Below are 25,095 nucleotides of genomic sequence, written 5' to 3'. Positions count from 1 at the left end.
CCCCCTCCCCTTTTTATGAAGATTACCCGCTCTGGAATCGCACAGCTAATTCTCCCCTGGCGTCCTTCGCTGGCCCAAATAGGACTAATTTAGCCAGCTAGCCCTGGTGATCACCTGATGTTTATTGGATGAATTTCCCCCTAAATTGATTTTTGAACTTGGAATTTATTGTTATTCACGCTTTTATATTGTATTTTACGCTGATTTTTGTTGTATCACAATTAAGTTTTTTAAATTTGTTGTTAGCTGCCCTGAGCCTGGTTTTCTGAAACGGGAATGGCGGAGTATAAATAAATTATTATTATTATTATTATTATTATTATTATTATTATTATTATTATTATTCAGCTACCTGAACAAGAGCAACAGTGAGGCCAGGATGTGTGTGGAGAATGCCCATGAGGAGGCTGATGAGTTCCTAGGCAGGGCGGTTAGGGCTCTCTACCTACCCAACTCCCCCCCCCCTTTTGCAATGCAGCCTGAAAGTTAATTACAACTATTATTAGTGGTGAGGCCCTGTGGATGAATAGAGAAGACTGATTTGCAGCCCCAGCCACTTGCAGGGAAATGGTATTTTGGATTGTATCAGAAAGATGGTGAACATCTCTCCTGAGCAGAATGACAGCGAGGGCACCAATCAGTCTCTGTCTGGAGCCTTCCAGAACAAGAGAGACACAGGCTTGTGGGAAACCAGAATGATGATCAGGTTGTTTCCTTAGGAGTTGGTTCCAGCAGACATGGAAGGCCCTTTATGCAAGACCAGGGCCAGCTATTACAGGCTGTGGGGGTGGTTTGGTGGGAAGCCTCCACTGATTCCAAGCTGACTAGTGTGAGAAGCACATGGCCAAGTGACTGGAAAGAATGGGGAAGTGGAGAGCCTGTGTGCTGCTGTGCAGTAGTTGAATTGTGAGAATGGGGCAATGGAGTCTTAGCCCCCATTGGGAGGGCGTGATTTGGCTAAAACTGGAGGGAGGGAGGCAAAGGGACTTCATTAATACATGCACACACCCCAAGTTCAAGCACCGGTGATGTGAAAAGCTCCAGGAAAAGGACGAACACAAAGTGATTAATTTTCTGTGGTTCTTAATCACTCCTGCACATGCACAAGCCACAGCTTGGTCATCACGATTATGTATCTACAGATGCGAGCTCTCTTTGCAAGATCTGCAGTGTGCTGTGTTTAGATTAAAAAACATGGCTTCTAATGCCAGGACTCAATCCGGGGCTGTGCAAAGGAATTTTAAATAAGATATTACCTCTTTCCTTACCCCTAAGTAACTGACCTGTAGGAACCATACATGTGCTCACACGCGTATGTATGCATGCATGCAAGGGCTTCCATGCCAAAGGGGTGTTACTTTAGGTGGGCTTGATCTTGAGGGCTACCTTCTCAGAGATTAGGCATCCCAGTGTTGTATCCATCCTAGGGGACTTTTGGGGTATCCTGCTTTTGTTGCCCCCTGCCCAGTTTTTAACTTCCATTATTCCTACTGTCCAGTACACAGCTCCTTCCTCCTTTACAAATTCTTCTCACAAGAGCCTGCACAAAGTTCCATTACCCAAATACAGCACCACATGCATGAGGGTGTCTGATTTCTATTGCATGTTTTGTGTTTGTGCTGGAATTGAAAGAGGGTTTTTTGGAACTTGCAGTTCTGCACACCTGCTGACTTTGGGCAGCCTGCAACTGCCTAAATTTAGAATGTACTACTTGGCAACGGCTATGCTGATTTAACTTAGAGGTGTGTGTGTTTTGCTGTTACTGACAAGGACCAGCTCCGTAGTGGTGTTGCCACATCAGCATCATCTGAGGCTTCCGGGAGGCCATATCCTTGCTGCTGTTGCAGCCTCAGGTGTCCCCAAGGCGGGCTTCGCTGGCTGAGTGCAGGAATCCAGCTGAAAGGAACTGCTGCCCTTGTTGCATAGCTACATGTAGCCCCGCTTAGCTTCCCTGCAGTTCTGCTGCCACCGTCCTCTTTTCAACTGCTTAGAGACATCAGCTCCTCTCTGGGTTTCTTTCAAAGCAGCATTTCTCCAGGGGAGGCGGGCAGAGCTGGCACTGTAGGTTTCTCTTTCCCTTTGAAGAGTAAGCTTTTTCTAATGTTCCTTCCCTCCTCCACCTTTTTTGATAAAGAAAAAGCAATGGCAGCAGAGTCCCAACTGTTGCACTAATGAAAAAGGCCACTTCCCACAGAGCTTTTTAAAAGCCGTTCGTGTGCATCTTAAAGGAGTATTTCCTGGCTTATCCTGGTGTCACTAGGTGGTGCTGTTTCACACACCTCTCTTAATTCCTCATCACCATCCACACAAGCAAATGCCTTTGGGAGCAAAGACATGGGCGCTCTCACCTTTGCCTTGCCAGGCCTTAGGAAGAAGTAGGAACAGGCAAGTTCCCCCAAATGGGCTCTGGATCAAATTGGAAGGGAGCCCAAGCTACTTTTGGGTGGGAGGAGCTGGGGGTTGGGGAATGATCAGTGGGAGATCTGCCCATGTAATGCCTTCTGGTTGCTTACGTGTGTGTGTGTGTGTGTGTGTGTGTGTGCGCGCGCGCTATTTGTATACAAATAGCATTGAGATGGACCAGCAGGGAAGGTGATGGCACTGACACTATGCAGGTTGTTATTGCTGTGGTTAATTTGCCATGCCCTCAGGACACATTTCCTGCCACACATAGGTGAAAAGTGACAGTTCAGGCCAAGCCATGCAGCATGTGCTTTGGGGAATGGGGATGCCTGCTGCATATGCATGCAGGCAATCGGCCACTGAGCATCTGTATGGAACTGGAGCTTGCAAAGGTCTGATTTACAATGTCCAGCAGGAAGGAGACAGTGTCTCTCCTTTCTCAGTCCCCATTTTGTTTGGCTGATTCCAAAACCAAACATGGCTAGAAGGACTTGGCCAGTCGCACATTTTGTAACCCTGCTGTGTAGGGCTAGCCTTGCTCCCCAGAAATTTGTCTTCCCGGAAGTTGGAGGGACACCCAGATAAACTTGTTTTCAAGCCTCGGCAGTGAGTTTCCTTTTCTCTCGGCAGAGTTCTCTGATCTTTCACTAGCTGGAGAAGACAGAATGTGAAGCAACAGCCAGGAATTAAGAGTTAGAAAAATATTTAGAAATAAGTTGCAATGTTTAACCACAAGGGTGATTAATTGGCACAGGCTGCCCAAGGAGGGGGGTGGGTGCTCTGTCATCCACAGCCTCTTGAATCAAGATGAGAAGTGTGTTTCACAGAGATGCTTCAGATAGCACACAAGAATGGGCTTGAGGCAGCTGTAGCTGGTTGCTTCTGCTTTTAACAACTATAAATGTTTTAAAACTTTTTCCAACCCCCAACTGCCTACTGTGCCAACTTACATGAAATCTGCAGAAGCCTTTCACGTTTAGTTAATTTCTCTTCTCTCTCTCCCCACAACTCCCTCTCTTCTGGAAGCAGCTAGAAATGCAATTCCATTTCATAAGTTTACAGGGCTAGTACTGCAGCCCAATTTATGTGATACAGGAGCAGTCATGGGCCCCACCTCCCCTCTCTCCACACATGAAGTGTGCCTGCCATGCAGCAACCGATACACACGGAGGACTGATTCACAGGGTTCTTCCTCCTTATAGAAAAGAGGTCATGCAACTTGGGTTTACACACTTGAGGGCTTCTGCATGAAGCACGTTGCATTGCATGTTACATTATGTTAGTGTGCCTGCTGTAAAACATTCAGAGACTCACCAACCAAATAATTCAGCAGAATACTATTCACATCTGCAAAAGTTTTGGAGCCGTCATACAGCTTAATTTCTAACTAGAGCATATCCTGTAACTTCCTGCTGAAATCGTGTAACTTTTCATACCACAGACATTCTTTGCCCCCTCTTGGTGTTCTGCTATAGCTGCTGAAGACAGCCATGATGTGGTGGCATTGGGGAAGCACCGTAGAACAGCTAATAAAGCAAAACAAATCTACCACTGGTGCACTGTTATTGTGTGAAGAACATATTGCAGGATACACTTGCCTAAAAACACCAGTCTAGCGGTTCCCTTCGTGCCAGTGGTGCAGTAGGTGTTGTTGATGCATCCCACCTCCATGCCCAGAGGACTTATAAGCTATACAAAATGATTCACAGGAAAGGAGAGAGAGAGCAGGGTTTTTCAGTGAACAGTAGAGATGTGCTAGAGAGAGTGATGGTGGCAAAGGGAGTAAAGGTTGTTTCGGGAAGGTGAATTAAAATTCCTGAAAGGGGGATTCGGAGATTGTAGTAAAATCAAGGACCCAAGCCTTCGGTTGTCTCGTTTCATGTCTCTTGTGATTTGAGTGTCAGTTCCCCAGCTTTCATATCGATCGTATTCATTGCTGCTGCTGCTGCTGCCGCCAGGAAGAGGGAACACGAGGGAGATTTCTCTGACTGCTCAGATCCAGGGAAGCATGATAGGGGTGAAGAGCTGTCAAAAAGATCCTAGTGTGGGAAGAAGGGAGTGTCAACATGCCCACTTCCCTAGCATTTTTCTCAGCTAGATTTTTATGTCAGCACATTTGCCTAGTGCAAAGAATTGGAGGACCCTAAATTAAGTGCCTTCTGGACAAGATCGCACCTGGCAGCTTTCTCTGACCACTGTTCAAGGCCTCTACATCTACTTATTCTTTTTACTCTTGTCCCTGGTACTTGTGGTGACTGCTGGATCCCAGCCTCCATTTTTCCTTGCAATATTGCATATGCATACATAGGCACACTTCAAAAGAAAAGTCCCAAATGGCCCAGGCCCAGAATAACACAAGGAACATCTCCTCTCTTATGAACCACTCCATAATACAGACACTCTAGGTCTCTTCTCTTTAAGAGGTTATTCTGTCTGTGACTCAGAGTGTAGCATTCTCAGTGATGACACCCCAACTTTGTAAGGAGTCCTCTAAGAAGGCTTGCCTGTGCCTGACCCTGGGGAGTTTCTCAGCCCTTGAATGGATACTTACTTAGCTTTTGAACTCTCGGGACAGCTTTTCAGCTGCCAGTGCTATTCATATTGGGTACGGTTTTTCTTAAGATGATCCTTTATGGTTTTGGTCATATTGTACTATTGTTTTATTGTGGATCTGTGTTTGGCTTGAACAGCTTTATGGTTGGAAAAGCAGCTGACCATTGTGAAGGACCAAATCAAATAAATACATGGGTAAAGAAAAGGGAGCATAGTAGCTAGGCTCAAAACTGTGGGTCCCTAAGAGGTTTCCCTCCCCCGACCCCATTAATAAACCAGGAATTGTGCTTCCTTGCTCCACAGTTCGTTTGATTCTTCTCAGTGGGACTGATTCCTGACACATGGTATTACTTGGTGTTCCCATTCTAGAAGCCCTGATTTGGTTGTTTAGGCTGGGTACTTCTCGGCTTAGTAGGATTTGTCTTCATGTCTGCGTATGCCATTGAGGCAGCAGGATGGAGCAAATGTCCTGATGGGCCTCTCATGTCTTATGCAATGTATTTACCATATCTGAAATTCTGTTAAATAGTGCAGTGTTTTTTCAGCTTGAAATTAGGTGAAATGCCATGTCTTAGCTAGCTTTGTCTCTTGCGTGAGTTTTTTGATTTTTTGTTTGCCCTCCTTAGTAAACTAGTATAGCAGGAAAGTACAGTGGTACCTCAGGTTTAGAACTTAATTCGTTCCGGAGGTCCGTTCTCAACCTGAAACTGGTCTTAACCTGAGACACCACTTTAACTAATGGGGCCTCCCGTTGCTGCACAATTTCTGTTCTCATCCTGAAGCAAAGTTCTTAACCCGAAGTACTATTTCTGGGTTAGCGGAGTCTGTAACCTGAAGCGTCTGTAACCCGAGGTACCACTTTCTCCATTATGTGTGCTGCCTCCTTTTTTAAGTGCACAGTTTTGTTTTATAAAACATGGAGAGAATGTAAAAGATTATATTCCCCACCTGCAGTCTTACAGTCCAGAATCCTACCACCTTATTTTTGTGCATGTGCCAACCAGGTCTGATATGTTGCAGTGAGACCAAGAGACCAAGGCCCAGCAGCAGCGTTACCAACACCTGGTTCTGCCCTTTCACCCTTCTCTTTAGGTGACCTTGAGCATCTTTGAACTAGCCACAGCTGCAGGGGTCCCTTGCGACATTGACCCAGCCTTAGTATCCGCCCTTTCCAGCCTCAAGAAAGGTAAGAGCCAAGGCTTGCCCATGTTTCCATGTACTGTTGCGATAAGACTCAGCTGTAGGGCTGTAAAATGTCTTTCCTTTATCTACTAGGCAAGAGATCCCAGAAGGCAAGCATTCCTAGTATCAGGAAAGCTCTGCTTTCAAAGGAGCTGCACAGGGAATCTTGCCAGGTGGTACATCATCTCAGCACTGATAAATATTTAACTCTGTCTCTAGGAGGCTGTCACTGCTTGGATGCTGTCACGGGTTTGTTTGTGTTTTAAAAGGCCCACTCCCATGCTTCAGCCAAGAATCTCAGCTGTCCTGAATTTTGCTTTGTGCCTTTCCCAGTTGGCAGTGGCAAGCTTTTGATCTTCCAGTACATGCACAGCCCTTTGCACACCTGCATCTCACCAGTGGGCTGAATGCTATCCCCCTACCTGGAAAACACTCATGTATTTAATAGCTTCAGACCACAGACACAATTGATGCAATTTGTCTTCCTCCAGAGCTTTGCTCCTCTGTACTGCTGCTTCCTTTTCTTCACATTGGACCCGAAATCCAGATAGTTTAGGCCTAGGGTGGACTGTGGCCCTCTGCATTTGGCCTGCCAGGCCATTTCCCCCAAACCATGCCAACCTGCCCAACACCTAATATCATATGTGATGTCTAGTATGCAGCAGGTAGAGATGCAGTTGGGCTAAGCAGGATTGAACTCACTGTGTGTCAGCTGATGCACAGGAAGTTCAATATTGCTTAGCCGCTCTCTCCCCAGTGACCTAGTGCCTGGGATTGCTCAAGGCCTGCACAAGGATAACGTCACGCTGGTACCATCTGCCAAAACCCAGGGGTGGGGAATCTGGCTGGCCTGTTGGGTAATTGGCAGGTGGGTGGCCCTGACCATCTATCAAAATTGGCCTGTGAGGTGAAGGTGGGAGAATCTGGCCCACTGGGCCAAATAAGTGTCTCAGCCCTGGTTTTGGCAGATGGCATCTGTGTGTGACATTGTCCTCCTAATGGCATTGAGGCCTTGAATAATCCCAAGTGACTGTAGTAGCTAAAGCTCCTCTTCTGGAACCTAGAAGTCTGTCCTTCTCTTAAAATAGCAGACCAGAATCAGAGGAAGCCGTCTTATACTGAGTCAGACCATTAGCCTGTCTAGCTCAGTACTGTCTGCAGTCATTGTGCAGGGGCCTCCGGGTTTCAGACCAAAGTCTTTGCCAGACTTACTTAGAGATGCCAGGTATTGAACTCAAGACCTTCTGCAGGTGACGTGTGGCCCTTTCCTGAGCTTCTCTGATAAGATAGCCTGTGCTCCATTGCCTTCAGGGCAACCGTCTCTTCTTCCTTCACCACAACATGGACAAGAGACATAGAAACCCAGAGTGGAGCTCAGACAAGGACTTGGGAGAGCAGTGTTCAAATACCCACTTGGCCATGAAGCTCATTGGGTAACCTTGGACCTGTTCCCAGCTTGTAAGCGGGTTGTTGCGAGGATAGAATGGAGAGGGAGAGAGCCACCTAAGACACCTTGAGCTCCTTGGAGAAAAGGTGGGAATATGAATGCAGGAATAAACAAACAAGCTTGCCACCTCGCCACCTTCACCGGTGCAGATTGCAAGAGCCCTAGGAGCACTAGAGCACAGCTAGCCAGCCATAGCTTTCCTGGGGTTATATTGGCAGCAGCAATAATAGTGGCCCATGTGCCCCAGTCTAGCCCTTCCCTCTCTACCCTTTTGAGACTCTTGTTGGTACCTGAGCCTCTTAAAAAAATTCTCCAGCCCCTGCCCCATAACTTTCTTGTCTAAATCAGTGCCATTTTTCATGCATCAGAATGCAGCTGTGTTTCTTCCCAGCATGGTGGCAAAGCAAAGAACAGCCGTAGCTTAATCTCCCTGTTTTAACTGACACTGGGACTTGAGATCATGGGGGTTTGAGGCTTCTATTCTTTAGTTCACTCTCAACTCCAGTCTTTGGTTGCTTGTAGTTTCTGCTTTCACTCCTCTTCTCTTCCCAGCTTTGCATCTACAGTCACTAAGGATCATAGAATTGTAGAGTTGGAAGGGACCCTGAGATCATCTAGTTCAACCCCCTGCAATGCAGGAATCTCAACTAGATCATCCCTGACAGATGGCCATTCAACCCCTGCTTAAAAACCTTCAAGGAAAGAGAGTCCCCACCTCTCATGGGAGTCGGTTCCAGAGTTTTGTTTTTAGCTGGGGCAAAACCAGCCAAGCAATTGCCTCCCTGCAGTGCTGGCCTCAAACTGAGCCTGTGCCATTCCCTAACATGCTCTAGGACCAGCTGGGGGGGGGGCACATTTCCGCGTCCGAATCCTTTTGAGAGCTGCAGGCATGCTATGAGTGGGGCTATGACCTGTACCTTTTTGCAGCCAGGGAAAAGGCAGAGTCCACAAATAGGAACATCTCTCCATCCAGGCAAGTGAGAAGCATTTTCACAGCTCAAGGAGCCATTCCAAGAAGGCAAAATACTCAAGGAGGACTGGTGGGAGGGGCGGGGCGGGGGGAGAGTCTGGAGGGCTGAAAAGAGATGCGAGGAGGGGGCACATTTCTAACCTTGGCCTGAGTCTCCCTTCTGTAGAACCTGTCTTGGTAAAAGAGGTTTTTCACAAGGCTGGCCAGCCTCTCAAAAATCTTGCTTACTATTTTACTTGCTGCCTTGGGAGGCCATAGTTCTGTGGCTGCAGCTAGTCTACCTCTTAGTCACTGGCTACATTTCCAGGGCAATTGTTGTACAATATCTGCCCCCGCCCCTCCTGCCCCACCAGCCCCAGGCTTCTCTCCATGCCAGAGGGCTGCTGTCCAAGAGGAGTGCTGTCCTGATCCTCCCTGCTGGAAGAGGGGTGGGCTGGCGTTTCTCAGGCTCTGAATCCAAGCAAGTCAGACGCAGATGCTCAATGGTCCATGCTGCTGGGAGCGCCTGCCTGTCTAAGGTGCAGTAGTCCAGTCCCTGCACACACCCACACACCACTGCCAGGGCTGAACTTTTTCTCTTAGTTTCTTCTTCCATGTCTCACCGACACACACGTGTCGATTCAAGCGGAGCCAAGCCGTGTCAGTTCTGTTCAGCTCACCAGCTTCATCCATCAGATAATTTATTGGCCTGTCACAGCTGCTATAATTCTAAAAAACCACCACCCTTTTTTCTGCTAGGGTTTTTTTTTTTTGTCAAGTCTGTTGAGCAGCCGAGCTGGGGGGAGACAGGAACCAGCAGTGTAAATCAGGCTTATTACTGAAATCTCTTCCTATACATCATTCCTTTTGCCTCCCTGATAGACAGCTCTTCCACAGAGGAGGACTACAAGGCTGCCTGCTTGCTGTTGGTCTTTGTAGCTGTGTCTCTGCCGCTGCTGGCCACGGACCCTTCCTCAGTCTACACCACCGAGATAGACGGTAAGAAGCAAGGTGCAGGCTTACAGCTCCCTCCCCAAACCTCCTGTATTGATCCACTCACTCATGGAAAATCTTCCAAGGCAGAGATGCCTGCCAAGTATTAGTCACAGTGACTGCAGGCGGTGATAGCTTCCTGCTCAGCACCTCCTTTTGCTTAGTGATTTGCAATATAATGCTATCACTGTCTGTATCTCTATGGAGGCCAGCATTTCATCACAAAGAAGAACTCAGGATAAGGCTATGCAAGATAAAAGGGCAGGAAGTAGGTGTGTCCCTCATCCTAATTCAGGGGTAGCCCACCAGTGAACTTCAGACATCTTTGGGCCACAGCTCCAATCAGCCAGCATGGCTGCATTTTGCACCACTTTAAGTTTCTGGACCATCTTTAAAGATAGCTCCACAGACTACAGTTTATAGCAGCCCAGACTGATGTTTCAAAAGCATAGGTACCAGGAACATTTAATAGGAGCCACACAGGAAAGTGGGAGAGGTGGAAACCTGAATGTAACAGGGATCTGGTTTGCATCAGTCCATTCTGTTGTGTGTGTTCTTATATTATAATAATAGTAGTAGTAGTAATAATAATAATAATAATAATAATAATAATTAATAATTAATAATTAATAATATAATATCTTTATTGTCATTGCCCCCTTCGGGGACAACGAAATTACTTGACTGCTCCATAAAAACACTAATTAAACAATACAGTATAATACAGCAAGGGAGATTAGATGACTTTCAAAGTCCGGGCTTCCCATTCAGGGCCGAGATCGCTCTGGAGAAGAAGCTGTTCTTAAGACGGCTCGTTCTTGTCTTCATCGTCCTGTATCTCCGTCCTGACAGCAAGAGCTCGAAGAGACAGTGACCAGGATGCAATGGATCTTTTACTATGTCCAGTGCCTTCCTATGGCACCTTGTGGCATAAATCTGCTCTAAGGTGGAGAGTGGGCAGCCAACAATGCTCTCTGCTGCCTTAACAACCCTGCACAACCCCATCCTGTCCTGGGTAGTACAGCTTCCGTACCACACACATAAGCCATAAGTGAGCACGCTCTCAATGGCACAGTGATAGAAGGCAAGCAGCAGTTTCTGGGGAAGATGGTTTTTCCAGTTGAGGAGCAACCAGCCGCAGCATCTACATGCGCCGCCATCTTTATACTACCTTCAAGGCAGTGCTTAACTGAGAGGGGTCAAGGCTCGCACTTACCTCCATAGACAAGTGCCAGTCTCCAGGTCCATTTAGCTGCTCAAAAAGTTTGGAATTGGTGTAAGTTTCTTCCCTCCCCGTGTGTGCACATAGGCTTCATCAACAACATCCACTGCCTAGCCAAAGCCATCATCCAAGTATCAGCTGCCCTCTTTACAATCTACAACAAGAACATTGAGACTCATCTCAAGGAATTCCTGATGGTAAGTGAAGCTCTTGATTTTCTCTGGGTGATAGCGTGCATTGAACACCACCATGTAGAGCTTGGGGGCCCCTGCCTAGCTGGGGTTATCTATCCACAGACAAACCCTTCAACCTTGATCAGTATAATACTGCTTGTAAATATGAGACGTGCTGTATAAACAAAGACAAAAGTAGTAAGCAAGGAGAGAAGCTTGTGTAGCATAACAGTTAAAAGAATGGACTATGTTAGAAACTGCTGATTCGAGTCTCAGCTTAATTGCAGACTCCTTTGCAGTACCATCCTATAACATGTCTACACAGAAGTAAGGCCCATTGTGCTCAATGGCACACACTCCCAGGGAAGTGGATATGAGATTGCAGTCTTAAACAAGCCTCAGCATTCTCATCTGCAGTATTAAGGGGGCAATACTGGCACGCGGGTGGCGCTGTGGGTTAAACCACTGAGCCTAGGGCTTGCTGATCAGAAGGTTGGCAGTTCGAATCCCTGTGACGGGGTGAGCTCCCGTTGTTCGGTCCCAGCTCCTGCCAACTTAGCAGTTCGAAAGCATGTCAAAGTGCAAGTAGATAAATAGGTACTGCTCCGGCGGGAAGGTAAATGGCGTTTCCGTGCGCTGCTCTGGTTCACCAGAAGCGGCTTAGTCCTGCTGGCCCCATGACCCGGAAGCTGTACGCCGGCTCCCTCGGCCAATAAAGCGAGATGAGCGTCGCAACCCCAGAGTCAGTCACGACTGGACCTAATGGTCAGGGGTCTCTTTACTTTTACCTTTATTCATACTGGACTACCTCACAGTGCTGTTGTAAGGATTAATATGGTAATACAGGTGAAATGCTTTGAACACTGAACATCTGAATGTGTTATATAATTGCCTGTTTGTTGTTATTAACAAAAGCTGCCGCCTTCATCTCCAGCGCATGCTCCTGTGCAGGCTGGAACTCGGTGTCATGTGAACTAAACTTAAAAATCAGATGCAAGGATTTCTTTCATACCGTAAGATCTGTCTCTTTTTTATCGGGCTTTGAAAAGCACTCACCCTGGGACTGCATGATAAAAATGTTGCTTGCCTGGTTTTTGAGAGTCCTGATAAGGGGAGCATTTACAACAGATGCCTTCTGCTGTTCTGAACAAATGCTCAAGAATGTGCCATTCAGCTAAATAGGCTGCATTTGTGGTACAGGTGGTATACTAGATGATCCCCCCACCTGTCTTTTTCAATGCCCTAATAATAAGACAAAGATATTTCCTTGCTTTTGCTGTTCAGCTTACTGAAAATTGAAATTTTGCGTGCTAGTGAGGAGTTGTTGATTACTGAGAAGCAGTTTCTTTTTAATTTCATTTGCTGAAGAAACGCTGAGACTATGTGGACTTAAACATGGTGGGCAGATCTGAAGTCTCCTGGTTGATTTTAATTATACAGTATTCTTCCAGTGTGGTCACCATGGAAATGTTACATATGGGTCTGATTGTGGTGTGTGTGTCTGAAAATCCCTTGCCACTCACCTGTCACATCTGCTGGGGTCTTGACAGACCATTCTTCGCTTCCCCTTTGGCCTGCTGGAAACCCCACGTGGGCATTGCCACAGCCAGACACAAAGCTTGTTGCCTTCTTATCCTTGCAAGAAGGGTCTCAAACCTCTTGCCTCCTATTGGCCAGAAACATAGAATGCCCATAATCTGGGCTGCCACTTGGTGCAAAAGGGAAAAGGGAAAAAGCAGTCTGCGAATTCACAGGTGTGACCAAATTATCTACTTAGGATTTTTCCAGAGTTGGCAGACAACTCATACATTGCTCCCAGGAGCACTGAGACGCCAGATTGAATATGATTGCAATTTACTGCTGGCTCCTCCATGGACTTTAACTGCCTGTGTGCTCAATTGGGGATGGATCCCAAGGCCTTGCAGATGCCAACAGATAGCTTTCTTCCTGCTAACATTTAAGGCTGCTCGTGTATCACACAACTGTATTATCCCATGGCTGGCAGTGTGAGAAGAGTCAATCCCGCTGGCTGTGGGTGATGGATAGAGGGACCGCTAAGCATGATCACTTTCTTATTTCTGGCCTGTAGGAGTTGGTATGATTTATCTGTTGATTAGCTGCAATGGCAGTTCATGTTTCCGGCACCATCTCACCAGGTGAAACGTTTCCTTTCAGCTCCTTTCAGCAGAGATCCCATAGTGGGCAGTCAGGTGCATTGGAAGTTAGTGGACTGGCACCTGGATAATGTCACCACCCCTCTCCCCCAGCAAGCAGAAATTCAACAAGGATAGCTATTCCCATGACCTGGAGGTGAAAGGATGGAGAAGCATTTCGCTGTTTGAATTTCTGCCTGTTGTGTAGGAGATCTATCAGAACAGGAATGGCAAAAAATACTTGGAAGAGATGTTCTTTTTGCAACCAGCTCTGGCATATAGAATTAGATGTGCTCCTGCTGAGATTGTGAACCAATTAAAGATACCCTAGCTTTTAACTTGAGCTGATTAAATTTACATATTGCACAAAAGAAAGGTGCTTTTATGAAGATTCTGAAGAAAAACGACAGTTTCTGTTTGGCATGTAATACACTGGGGTTTTTTTTAAAGGGTTCTTTGTTTTAAAGAAAGAAAAGCCATTTTCATTATTTTAATCACATCTGGTGGGATGGTGAGGCATATGCACCTTGACCCTCTTTGGTTGCTGCATTTGACTGCTGTTTGTTTTAAATCTGTTTTTTAAATCAGCCCTGTATTTAACAACTCATCTGGTAGTCATAGGTGACCCAGAACTGCATGCAGGCAAGAGAGAGGGCTGGCAGAAGACAGGTCCACTCCATTTCAGCTCTGCCAGACTGTTTGGTTTCCATCTTAGCTGTGGAGGAAGAAAAGTCTCTTCCACCACCACAAGCAGAGAAAGCACAATGTGCAATCAGAGGCAGAATGGAGTGATCCATTCCTCACCCACCAACCCCCTTGGCCTAGGAGTAAGCACCCACTTTTTTTACTTGCCTAGAAGGCTAGCAGCCTGTGTTTTCATGCTGGCCGTAGAGGAGGGGCCTTTGCAAAGCCAAGCATGCTACTAGCATCTGCCCCCCATCAAGTAAAACAATAGAAATGCTTCACTAATTGACCAGTTACGTGAGTTCTGCTCCCCCCCCCCAAAGTCCTGCTCCCTAACAAAAATCCTGCCTGTGCCCAGGCTGTTTCTCAAGTTGCTTTACCACACGCGGAATTAATTTTTTTCCTAGTGGGGAGAAAAACAGATTGAGGAAGGCAATTTTGAGCAGTGTTAACGGAAAAATCTGAGGGCTCCCTTGGACAAAAAGCAAAGACACCAACCAGAGTAAATTGAAGCAAATCAGCAGCCTGTAGGCTTGGTCTTTATTGAAGAAAGACTGTCGTGACAGGGTGCTCCCCTCACTTGCAGGTGAGAGGAAAGACCCAGAAAGATGGTGTGCAAGACCTTATAAAAACTTTTGAAATTCCCCTCTAGGTCAAGCCAGAAACATCATGCATACATTACAGAAAGGAGGGGTTGACATCATGCATACATTACAGAAAGGGGTTGACCCCATGCATATATTACAGAAAGGGGTTGAGGGAGGAGTTGTGGTGGTAACCTGAGTGTCCTGTCACCTGGCTGGTTCCTTCTTTCCCCCTCCCCATGAGTACTTTCCAGGTGACAAAGGGGAGTTTGCAGTTTCCTGCCCCCAAAGGGAAAATCTGATTATTGTCCTTTGTTTCAGTCTGTGCTGAATCCACTCCCATATGCAAGTTCTTTGTCTTTTTTATTGTCTTCTGTCTGGGATTATCAGGGCTGACATAGCAACTGGGCAGGGCTCCTGTGGATGTGCTGGTATGCTGAAGGGATTATGGCTGACCAGAACCAAGCCACCCCCCCCCTTTGATAGTCCTTGTCACATGGAGTAAAATAAAATGGAACAGTGCAAATCTGATGTATGGTTGATTTTCTATGAATTTATAACAGAAATGTGGAGTATGTAGTGTGTGAGTGTGAGTGTGTGTGAAGTTTGTGCAAACAGAATGATTGGGGTGGGGGGTTCCTGCTACAGCAGAAAAAAAATGGCATCTAATCTTTTGGTCTTCCGCTTTTTTGAATGCAGCCTCCCCCTCTGCTTTTCATTAAAAGAATTTTTTAAAAAAAGTGGTTGCCTGCAACTGTGCTAGCTTGTGTTAGAGAACACAAACATTTCTTCCTTTGGACCCTGTATTCCTTTGTTTAAGAAAGGGTTGCTAGAAGGGCACAAAGCCTGGAGACTTCTCCAATTTAACCAGTATGCTTCTTCAACCTACAAGTAAAACTCTGATTAATTGTACCCGTTAAATTTATTATGTATTATTTATTTATTATATGTATTATATCCCACTCTTCCTCCCAAAGGAGCCCAGGGCAGCAAACATCAGTGATAAAACAGTAAAAAAAAATTCTTTAAAGTGATTCCAGTGCAGATGAAAACTGGAAAGATTTTCCACCTCTAGCTGCTGTTGACCACAGGCAGTTTGACTTGGCTTTTATTGTCTTTTTCCTGTCTTCCTAGCTGGCCTCTGTTAGCCTCTTACAGCTGGGACAAGAAGCTGACCGGCTGAAAACCAAGAACAGGGAATCCATCTCACTCCTCATGCACTTGGTCAGTATCCTATAGGGGACGGAGTTTGAACAGGAGGGGGGCTTCCTCTGGACACTGGCGGAGGAAGGCAGGTGCGGGGGGTGCGGGGCGCACTGGGTGTCAGCCGTGAGGGCGGGAGACATCGCCACACTACCCCCCCCACTTGCTGTGCAGGGGGCGAGCCGCTAGGGACGATGCTGCCGCGGGTGGCTAGCGGTGCCCCTCCCTGTGCATGCAGCAGGCTGCTAGGGAAGCTCACCGCACGGACGACTAGCCCTGCCCCGATACCGCTCCGGGTGCTGGGGCAGGTAGCTCTGCCCCTGCCTCTGAATTGCACTCATATGAGAAAAAAGAGGGCCTCCTATGAGAATACTCATATATAATTTTTCAGTTCCAGCTCCTTTAGAGTTCAAAGTAAAGCAGGTGTGTGTCCAGCAACAGAAGCTTCAAAGAGCACAGACTTGTTGGACAAGCAAGCAAAGCCTGATGATGATCTAGAAACTATTATAAGGATCAGGGAGCATCAGCTAGCCCACTCTGTCCTATTTTCCCTCTCCCTCCTTCCTTTTCCCTTCTGAATTGTGTCCCCTACATTGTGAGCCAATGGGTACTAACAGCCTTGGTTTTTAATTTCTGCACAACACTTAAAGCTCTTTAGAAATGGCCCCAGAGTTCCCTCCTTTGGCTGGAGGTGGGTAGGAGCAAACCACCTGAATGCCCACCTGGCAGTCCTTGGGTCCTGGATTGAAGGACCTGCAGCAGCTTCAATCCTTGCATCTTTCCATATAGGAATCAACATGCAAATCTTTTTTGGTGTGTGTGTGTTCTTGCTCATTCTGCTTCATAGTCCCGCCCAGACAACACCTCAGTCCTCTCCTTCTCTACCTTTAAAATGGGATTAATTATCACTGAATGTTGCAAAAAAGAATAATAGCTTTATTTTTAAATGCTTCATGTTGTTGTTGTTGTTGTTGTTGTTGTTGTTGTTATATTTATTATTTATACCCTGCCTATCTGGCTGGGCTTCCCCAGCCACTCTGGGTGGCTTCCAAAAAAATATTAAAATACTGTAATACATCAAACATTAAAAGCTTCCCTAAACAGGGCTGCTATAAAATGCTTTATAGACATTGGTGCCTGTGCTTTTTTTCTGGTGGTATACAACAGTACACAGTACAGCACCTTTTTCTAGGAAGAAACTCTCTCTCTCTCTCTCTCTTTCTCTCTCTCTCTATATATATTCGTGTGTGTGTGTGTGTGTGTGTGTTTGTCTCTTTGCCAGCTGTCAGGTTGGCTATTGAGCCTTCAGCTGCCACCGCCTCTCCTGTCCAGGTTTGCTGCCTGCCCTCGCATCCTTCCATCTTGCTGCTCACCTCCCCCCCTCCCCCCTCCCCCCCCCCCGGATCTGCTGCTCACTTGTGTCTTAAGATGTTGGCCAATGTGGGACTGATGTTTCAATATTGGAAGGGCTTTGCTTTACAGTAGCTGCACCTCAGGCTCCAGGATCTGCTTCTGGGTGGGTTTCCTGTCCATACCCCCCACCCTTGTCCCCCACTTGCCCTCTCCTTCCGTGCCCTTTATTTTCCTGCTTTCCCCTGAGGTGTGAGTCTGTGTGTCCCCTTTCCCCTCACACCCTTCGCCTTAAAAAACAACTGCCACCCTGCTTTAAAAAGAAAATAATAATGTCCTGGCAGAAACAGCGGCTTCTCCACCTCACCCTTGCTCCTGGCTCCCCTGCTTTTTCTACCCCCCTCAGGCTGGCTGGCTCTTCAGCAGCAAAGTGGCAGCCAAGGGCTGCCTAGGCTGAGCTCTCTTTTTACCTTGCATCTCTGTCATCACCGTGCTTTGCTGCTTTGAGGGGTGGAAGATAAGTATTTCCTTGATTGAAGCTTATTTTATCAGTCTGCAGGAAGTCGTCTGGATGAATAAATGGGACCCCAGAAGCAGAAAAGTCAGACTGTCCTCTAGGCTGCCTTCTACAGCCTGTGAGGAGCAGCTGCTTTGCAAAGAGGCAGCAGCAGATCAGGGCTTGCCATGCTTCCAAGGCTGGCTAGGAACAGAGCTGCTTTGATAAAAGGACAAAATTAAACTGCGTTATAAGTAGGGTTTTAAAACGTCTTAAATGACACATAAATGAGGAGGATGACACACCCCCAAGATTTTAACACGCACAAGCAGAAATCATGATACCTACTCTGGATTTAGCCTCAGTGTTTGAAATATTCTTCTTTCATTATGATGATTTCATTATGATTTCCACCCCTCTTGCTTATGTGCATGTGCAAAGTGTCTTCTGAGCCAGCCTTTCCTCCATAATGCTCACAACACATCCTGTTATAACCATCTAGTTGGAACATTATAGCCTCCTTGGTGCAAACTTTCTGTTCTTTTTCTTCTATATTTCCTTCTCTTTTGCACAACGCTCCAAACGACATTTTAAAGAAATAGATAAACAAGTCTGCTGCTCAGGAGGGGCAATGGAAAGGTGAAGGCTCTGGTTATATAGCGGTGACTGCAGAGAAGGACTATGTAACCTATCTGGCGTGCTCAGGTGTAGGTGAGGCAATGTATGCCTGGTAATACTCTCTTGGACACTGGAAGCCAGACTCCTCCAAGCGGAGGGGGCAAGCTGAGGCTACAGCCGGATGAGGACCATGGTGGAGGTGAAGGAGCAGATCCAATATATGCCTTGCTAATTTGCCAACTGCCATGGCTCAAACAAGGGAGCCAAGCCATGTGGCGTGGGTGGGGTGCAGTTTTGAAAGTGGCTGATAGATGTAGGACCCTCAAGATTTTGCAGAGAACAGGTGGGCACGTTCATTTTGCGAAGGCCAGTGGTGTTGGCTTTTTGTTGCAAACTGGCAGCACAGATGTAGTCCTTTGAAGGGGAGCCTCCAGGGAGGAGAGAGCCTAGTGGTTTCAGGCCAGGTGAAGAGATCCAATCTGTAGAAGCAAGAGGCCACACTCTGGTACCTGAAGCAGCGCAGGTGATGCATCTCCATTAGGAGCTCCCGTGGCAGCAGGAGATGGTTATTGATTCTTCTACTGATGGTAGGAGACGTCTCAGCTAGGGAGTGCCTGGATTCCCCGGAGGGATTGATATTCGCCAGGCGAACTGTTTTTGCGGCAAAGCAATTTAAATGCAAATGTTTCAATCTGGAGCTTGCAAACGAGCTGGCCAGCATGGCGTTCACTCTCTGTCCCAATTGGAGGGCTGGGATGGCTGCTCCTCTGACACTGGCTTAGGCAGAACCTTGCTGCCTTTTGGCTTGCTAGCAGGATGGGCGGGGGGGGGGGATGTGGCTCTTGGCTGACAGCTGGGATGTGTTGGAAATGCAGGTCAGTGGTGTCCCAGTGGGGGAAGTGATTCCACAGAGCACAGACCTGCTTGGCCTTTTTGTGAAAAGCTCCAGGGAAAACAGATCCCCCAACCTCCCATGGCAGGCGGATAGCTATTGCAATACGTATCTGCCTGCCATGGAAGGTGTGGGCATCTGTTTTCCCTGGAGCTTTTCACAAAAAGGCCAGACAGGCCTCGATCAGGATGCCTTGAGGTGTGGAGTTAGATGATCTGACCTGTATGAGCACTTCTAGTTATCTGATACCTTCATTGCTTTATTCCCACATGCAAAGGGCTCTCCACGTGCCCTGATTTTCTGTTCTCTACCTATCACAAGGAGTTGAGAGGTTGCAATTTACCACTCCAGATTATCAAAGCAGCCAGACCTGAGGTTTGACATTCTGTCCAAACTAAGAGCACCTTTTTTGTAATATCAGTGAGAGGTGGGAATGTAAGCATTGTGCTATTTATTTGGAATTCAGAACCTGAACATCCTGGGCTAAAGGCAGATCATATTATGGTGGTTTCCCCTCTCTCCAGAGTTGAAGGCAGGTTTGAAAGAGGACTTTCTGCTTGTGGTGTATATACACGCTTACCACTTTTTCCTCTGATAAACCAGTATTGTAATCTGTACAAGGAGAGAAGAAAGTGCGTCAGAAGAAACGTGTGGCACATCATGGGACGTGATGTCTCTCCCCACCCACTTTGCCTCTCTCAGAAACCTGTCTCCTTGGTGTCAAGCTGCAGTATGTCAGCCGGCCAGCCCCATTGGACCTGTGGAATTGTCATAGAAACAGATATCATAACACATCAAGACTGCAGAGTTTACCATAGTTTTTAGGACTGTTGAAAGTGGTTTGACACAGGTTTCATTTCCCTTTTGCTGCCTTTTTTGCCCTGCTGTGTCAACTCTGAGGTGAAACAGGTTTTGATACCATGTTTTTAAAAACCTGTTCAGCAGACATGAAAGCAGGAAGAGTGTGCATATCACAAGCCCTCCTTTAAACTGCCTTCTGCTCGCTGGGGTGGGGTGGGGTGGTATCATTGGTGTCATTAGGCAACATCCAAAATATATTTGGGGGTACAGAATCTGGATATTTTCTGCACCCAGTATGCATCACGCCGTGGCCCTTAAGCGTGCTGGCAGGACGAGGTAACCACGTACACATTTTCCCTGCCTCTTTTTCAGCTTGTAGAGGAGTCGTCCTTCTTGACCACTGATATGCTGGAGACCTGCTTCCCTTACGTGCTGCTGCGCAATGCGTACCGAGAGATCTCCAGGAGCTCAGCCTTGAGCCGGCTTCCTACACATTGACAACCTTTCCCCTTCACCGATAACTCAGAAGGTCACATGCTCCAGCTACCCACCACCACATAAATGCAGAACTACCTTAGAAAAGATAAGCAGGGTAGCAGAGGACAGTTAGAATTGGTGCTTCTCTTAGGTGCCTTAAGTTACAGTCTAATGGCAGTAGTGTCGAACTTCTAGATGTTTCTGCAAAAGAGCTGCTGGTGAGCTTGCTTTGGCTTAGATAATTGCTTGTTCACAAAGCTGAGCAGTGGGCAGCAACATGCTAATTTTGTATGCCACTTCCATGACAGTTGCCAGCCCCTGTCAGGCTGCTTATTAGAGCCAGAGATGCCACAGGCTCTGCCATTTGCGGCTTTCATGGTTTTATTAAAAATATGCCACATTTCATTTGCCAGTGTTGAGATCCCATTTAACCCAGGACTGCCCATGCCATCACTTTTGGCTTAGTAGTTGCCCCTGCAACGAAGCCTAAGTAAAGATATCTGCTCCCATTCTTCCTATCTTCCTCTTGCTTCTGCCTTCCTCCTGTCAAAATTTAGATTGTAAGCTCCTTAGCAGCAGAAAAGCAACTTTAAAACATAAATTAAAGCTTACATTCTGCAAAGTGTCACAAACTTCAGTAGCTCTACGTCAATAAACAATAACAACAACTCCTCAAAAATGTCTTGAGACAGACACATGCCAGAGATTTAAGCTGGCTTTCCGGGCATGCCTTCCTTATGAAAAATCCTGGGAATTGCAACTTTGTGAAAGCTGGAAAATACTCTTCTTCTGCTGCGCACTTGCTTTTCATGGGGACCATTCAGTGGCAATGAGGTGAGATGGAGCCAAATAAGCAACCCCACCAGGGGAAGTATGGCTGATAGGTAAGGCCTGCGTTTTTGTGAGTAGCAGGGCTTACTCAGGTGCCCTGCTGAGCCCTGCAGAGTGAGGCAAAAAGTGGCTGCACTCTCCTTATCGCCAGACCAGGTGGCAGCGGTGTGAGAGAGTTGTATAACTTAGAATCATTGAGCCTTTGAGTTGGAAGGGCCATTGCTCATCAAGCCCAGCCTGATTCTTTTGGGCAAAAATAAGCTAATGGTCCTTTTGTATCTTTTTTTCTGAAATACCTTTATCATATATGACTTTATTTTTTGCTTTGGACATTTTCAAATATGAAAATGCATTTAAAGTCACTTGGTTTTAAGAAATAATAAATACTTTTAATGGAACCAATTTATCTCACTTGCTCTGTTTTCTCAGTGCTTTATTGTGCTTTACACGTAAACAGTTTATGACAAATCCCTTTTTAATGTTTTATTTGCACATTTAACAAGAAAAAGGGGAAGCTAACAAAGGGGGGAAGTGAAGGGTGGGATTTGACTGAGCTTCTGTGCACAGAATGAGGTTTACTTGTGCAATGGGACTCACTCTCACCTTGAGAACACACAGGTGCTGATATTGTTAACAGCTTTTTTAAGACAAAGAAACAAGTACTTTTTTACAGAATGCATGATGAACTATGCAACTCATTTTGCTAACTATTTGTAACAACTACTAGCATATAATTTTTAAAACTTAGTATGTATGACTTACTGGCAGCTGAACACAAGGGCTGGGTTAGCTCACTTGGTAGAGAATGAGACTCTTATTCTCAGATTGGTGGGTTTGAACCCCACGTTTGGCAAAGGATTCCTGCATTGCAGGGGGTTGGACTAGATGACCCTCGTGGTCCCTTCCAACTCTACAGTTCTATGATTCTACATCCTCAGTATTCGAATGTCACATGTGTCAGACGACCAGATGCTGAGTTTGGTGTGAACATCACCATTGTGTCTTTCTTGTGAACCTGCCTCCTCCAGCATCTGCCTGGCCTTTGGGGGAAGAGGAGGCCTAAACAGACTGTTGGTCCAACTCCAGATGTGCTTATGTTCAGACTGCTTCCTCTGAATCCTGAATCCCCAGAAGAGCAGTTGTAGCATGATATCACTACAAGTATGAGCTAGAGCAGGAGCCCTTGACTGAAGAAGCAAAGAGGATATTTCTCAGTTCTTTTGGTCCATCTTAAGGAGTCCAGATCTGCCCTGGGTGGCTTCTCTTCCTCCTCATGCCAAGTAGCTGAGGAGGAGATGAGTTCCTTCCACAGGCATAGCAACCATATTGTTGTGCTCCAGAGGGGCCAGACAAGCTGTAAAACGTGAGTTGTAAACCTGCCTATTCCAGAGCTGACTCATTCCTGAGAAACTGCAGGCAGCCAAGCAGAGACAGACCTGGCACACGCAAAGGTGTCTGCAAGACCCTTCTTCGTGTAGAGTTGACTGGAGTCGGGGGGGGGGGGAGGATCATCAGGAATCATCCGATGTAGAGGTGTGTGTCCACAGGAGTGCACCAGCCTCAGGATCCATGTCCAGCCTGGTGACTGCTCCTCTATGCAGACTACATAGAACTAAGGGCTTAAGGCTGCAATCCTTTGCCCTCTTTTCTAGGAGAAAGCCCCTTTGGCCAGACCTTCCACTTTGAGCAGGCAGATACAGGATTGTACCGCAATCTCTTTAAAAAGAGGCTAGTTCCCCAGGGGCAAAACTACTTGCCCATCAATAAGGTTTGCAGCAACACAGTAAATAGCATCGTCTCCTAGGAGCAAATTAAGGAGGTGATATACCTGCCACAATTTGTGAGCTACAGTAGCAGGACGAGTGGTGGGGGAAGGGACGGGCGCAAGCAAAGTGCCTCTGATGATGAACATTACACGCAGAGCCTTTTCTTGTATGTATTCATTTCCAGGCACTCAAGCAGAGCTTCCTATATTCTTTTGAAAGATGGCAAGCGGCACTTCCTGGCTGCCAGATACACCAAGATATCTTTATATTAGAAATGTTTTAGAAAGGAAATTTACAGTGAAGTCTCTGCCTGCGCTTGGACTTCCATGTTGCTTTTCACTTTGCTTTGATGCTGCCTGGGTTTGTTAAGAATCCTGCCCCCTGGCCAGAAAATAAAGGAATGGAACACAGTGAGAATAGCACATTGCACCTGCTTGCCGAGAGGGGAGTGCTGGTGATTTTCTGGGAATGGGGCTGAATCCAGGCAATGAGCCTCTAGGCAGGGGTGCAGTCACTCCTGCTAGCGCCCTGGAGGGGTAAAGCACTCTGGGGTCACTTTAACTGCCATGGCTTCCCTTAAGGCTTCCTGAGAACCATAGTTTGTTAAGGGTGTTGGGAATCATAGCTTGGGCAGGTGGGTCACCTGATGAGGGTGCTGAAAGTTAACAAACTACAGTTCCCAGGATTCTTTGGAGGAAGCTTAAAGTGCCTTGAATGCATGGTGTGAATGTGGTCTGTATTAGCTCATGGCCCTTGGTACATGTTAGGCTAGGATGTGACAGAGCTACTAGATTATTTTACAAGACAGGCTTTTTAATGGACTAAACTGACAGCTGCCTCAGGTGTTGAAAAACTAGGTTAGGCTGGTACAAATTAAACAAATGGCAAACTGGCAACCCCAGGGCCTGTGCAAATGAGCCGTTTCTTTCAAAGATTGGGTGCTTTGGATTCAGCTTGCATGAGAACCATGACCTCTGAACTCTTAAGTGCTTTCTTTCCTCAGTTGCAGGGATATGGACAGTCATTACTCAGGCAGCATGCAGGTTGTTTAGTCAATTAGTCGTGTCCGACTCTTTGTGACCCCATGGACCAGAGCACGCCAGGCCTCCTGGAGTTTCATCAAATTCATGCTGGTCGCTTCTGTAACACTGTCCAACCATCTCGTCCTCTGTCGTCCCCTTCTCCTTGGGCCCTCCATCTTTCCCAACATCAGGGTCTTTTCCAGGGAGTCTTCTCTTCTCATGAGGTGGCCAAAGTATTGGATCCTCTGCTTCAGTATCTGTCCTTCCAGTGAGCACTCAGGGCTGATTTCCTTCAGAATGGATACGTTTGATCTTCTTGCAGTCCATGGGACTCTCAAGAGTCTCCTCCAGCACCATAATTCAAAAGCATCCATTCTTTGGCGATCAGCCTTCTTTATGGTCCAGCTCTCACTTCCATACATCACTACTGGGGAAACCATAGCTTTAACTAAACGGATCTTTGTTGACAAGGCAGCATGCATACCATACATTTAAACACATTTTCCCTCCTACACCCCAAATCCCAAGAACTGTAGTGCTTAGAATTGCTGCTCTGTGTGGGTGAAGTATAGTTCCCAGGATTCTTTGGAAGGTATGTGCTTTAAATGTGTGTTGTGTATGTAGCCTCAGGAAAGGCCTTCTCCACATGCACAGAGCCACTCTGTAAGACAGATGAGAAAATGTTTGGTGGGTTCTCAGACTTTTGTTGACTCTGTAATGCTTTTTGTTGGAGCCAAATGCAGCTGGAGCCAAATGCAGCTACAATGAGGAGCACCGTCTCACTCTCCTGTTTCCCAACCGGAGGCAAGAGAGATGTGTGACTGGAGAGGCGGCTGTGACAACAGTATGGACAGTCCACTTTATGAGGCCTGGTCAACCACCCACAGTGCCTCTCCTCAAAGGTGACCCTCTTGTCAAAAAAACAGATCAAAACTAGTTACTGTCTTTGCTCTGTTACTGCCTCGATGGTCTCTTCTGTTGCAACAGAAGCCATCCTCTTTCAACAAACATCACTCTCCCTGTCATATATATAAGACAAGAGACATTTCCCAACTGAAGCCATGAGCAGGAGCACACCTGATGGGATCGTTGGGGCAGGGACAAGGCCCACGGGAGAAGCATGAAGGATGGGCAGGCAGGGAAGGGCATTCAAGAAGCTTGCATTGAGGGATCCAGGGGGTCATCCACTACCTATCCTAACCCTATCCGTGTAACCCTACTACTGAGGGCTTGTCCACAGTTCTGCTTGTCCTGGGCCTGGAAAGCCTGGGGCTGAGGAGTTTTCCGCTTGTCCTG

General features: G+C 46.8%; 2 protein-coding genes across 6 annotated transcripts in view; one reads left to right on the top strand and one right to left on the bottom strand.

Annotated features, from left to right (window-relative positions):
- Nucleotides 1-21,409, top strand: part of NCKAP1L (NCK associated protein 1 like) — an 88,231-nt gene extending 66,822 nt beyond the window's left edge. For all 5 annotated transcript variants that reach the window (XM_083486227.1, XM_083486226.1, XM_083486228.1 and 2 more), the window contains 5 exons: nt 6,049-6,142; nt 9,417-9,533; nt 10,837-10,946; nt 15,478-15,567; nt 20,076-21,409. In XM_083486227.1, the coding sequence (XP_083342353.1) occupies nt 6,049-6,142; nt 9,417-9,533; nt 10,837-10,946; nt 15,478-15,567; nt 20,076-20,201 (537 nt within the window). In that variant the 3' untranslated portion in view covers nt 20,202-21,409. The remainder of the gene's footprint in view (nt 1-6,048; nt 6,143-9,416; nt 9,534-10,836; nt 10,947-15,477; nt 15,568-20,075) is intronic.
- Nucleotides 1-25,095, bottom strand: part of LOC310699149 (histone H2B 5-like) — a 960,349-nt gene that overhangs the window by 42,516 nt on the left and 892,738 nt on the right. The gene's annotated exons all lie outside the window — the stretch shown is intronic.

The sequence above is a fragment of the Podarcis liolepis genome, assembly GCF_965112155.1.
Source record: "Podarcis liolepis genome assembly, chromosome: 2".
Classification (NCBI taxonomy): domain Eukaryota; kingdom Metazoa; phylum Chordata; class Lepidosauria; order Squamata; family Lacertidae; genus Podarcis; species Podarcis liolepis.
The sequence above is the reverse complement of the archived record's forward strand: the minus strand, read 5'-3'. Positions and strand labels throughout refer to the sequence as shown.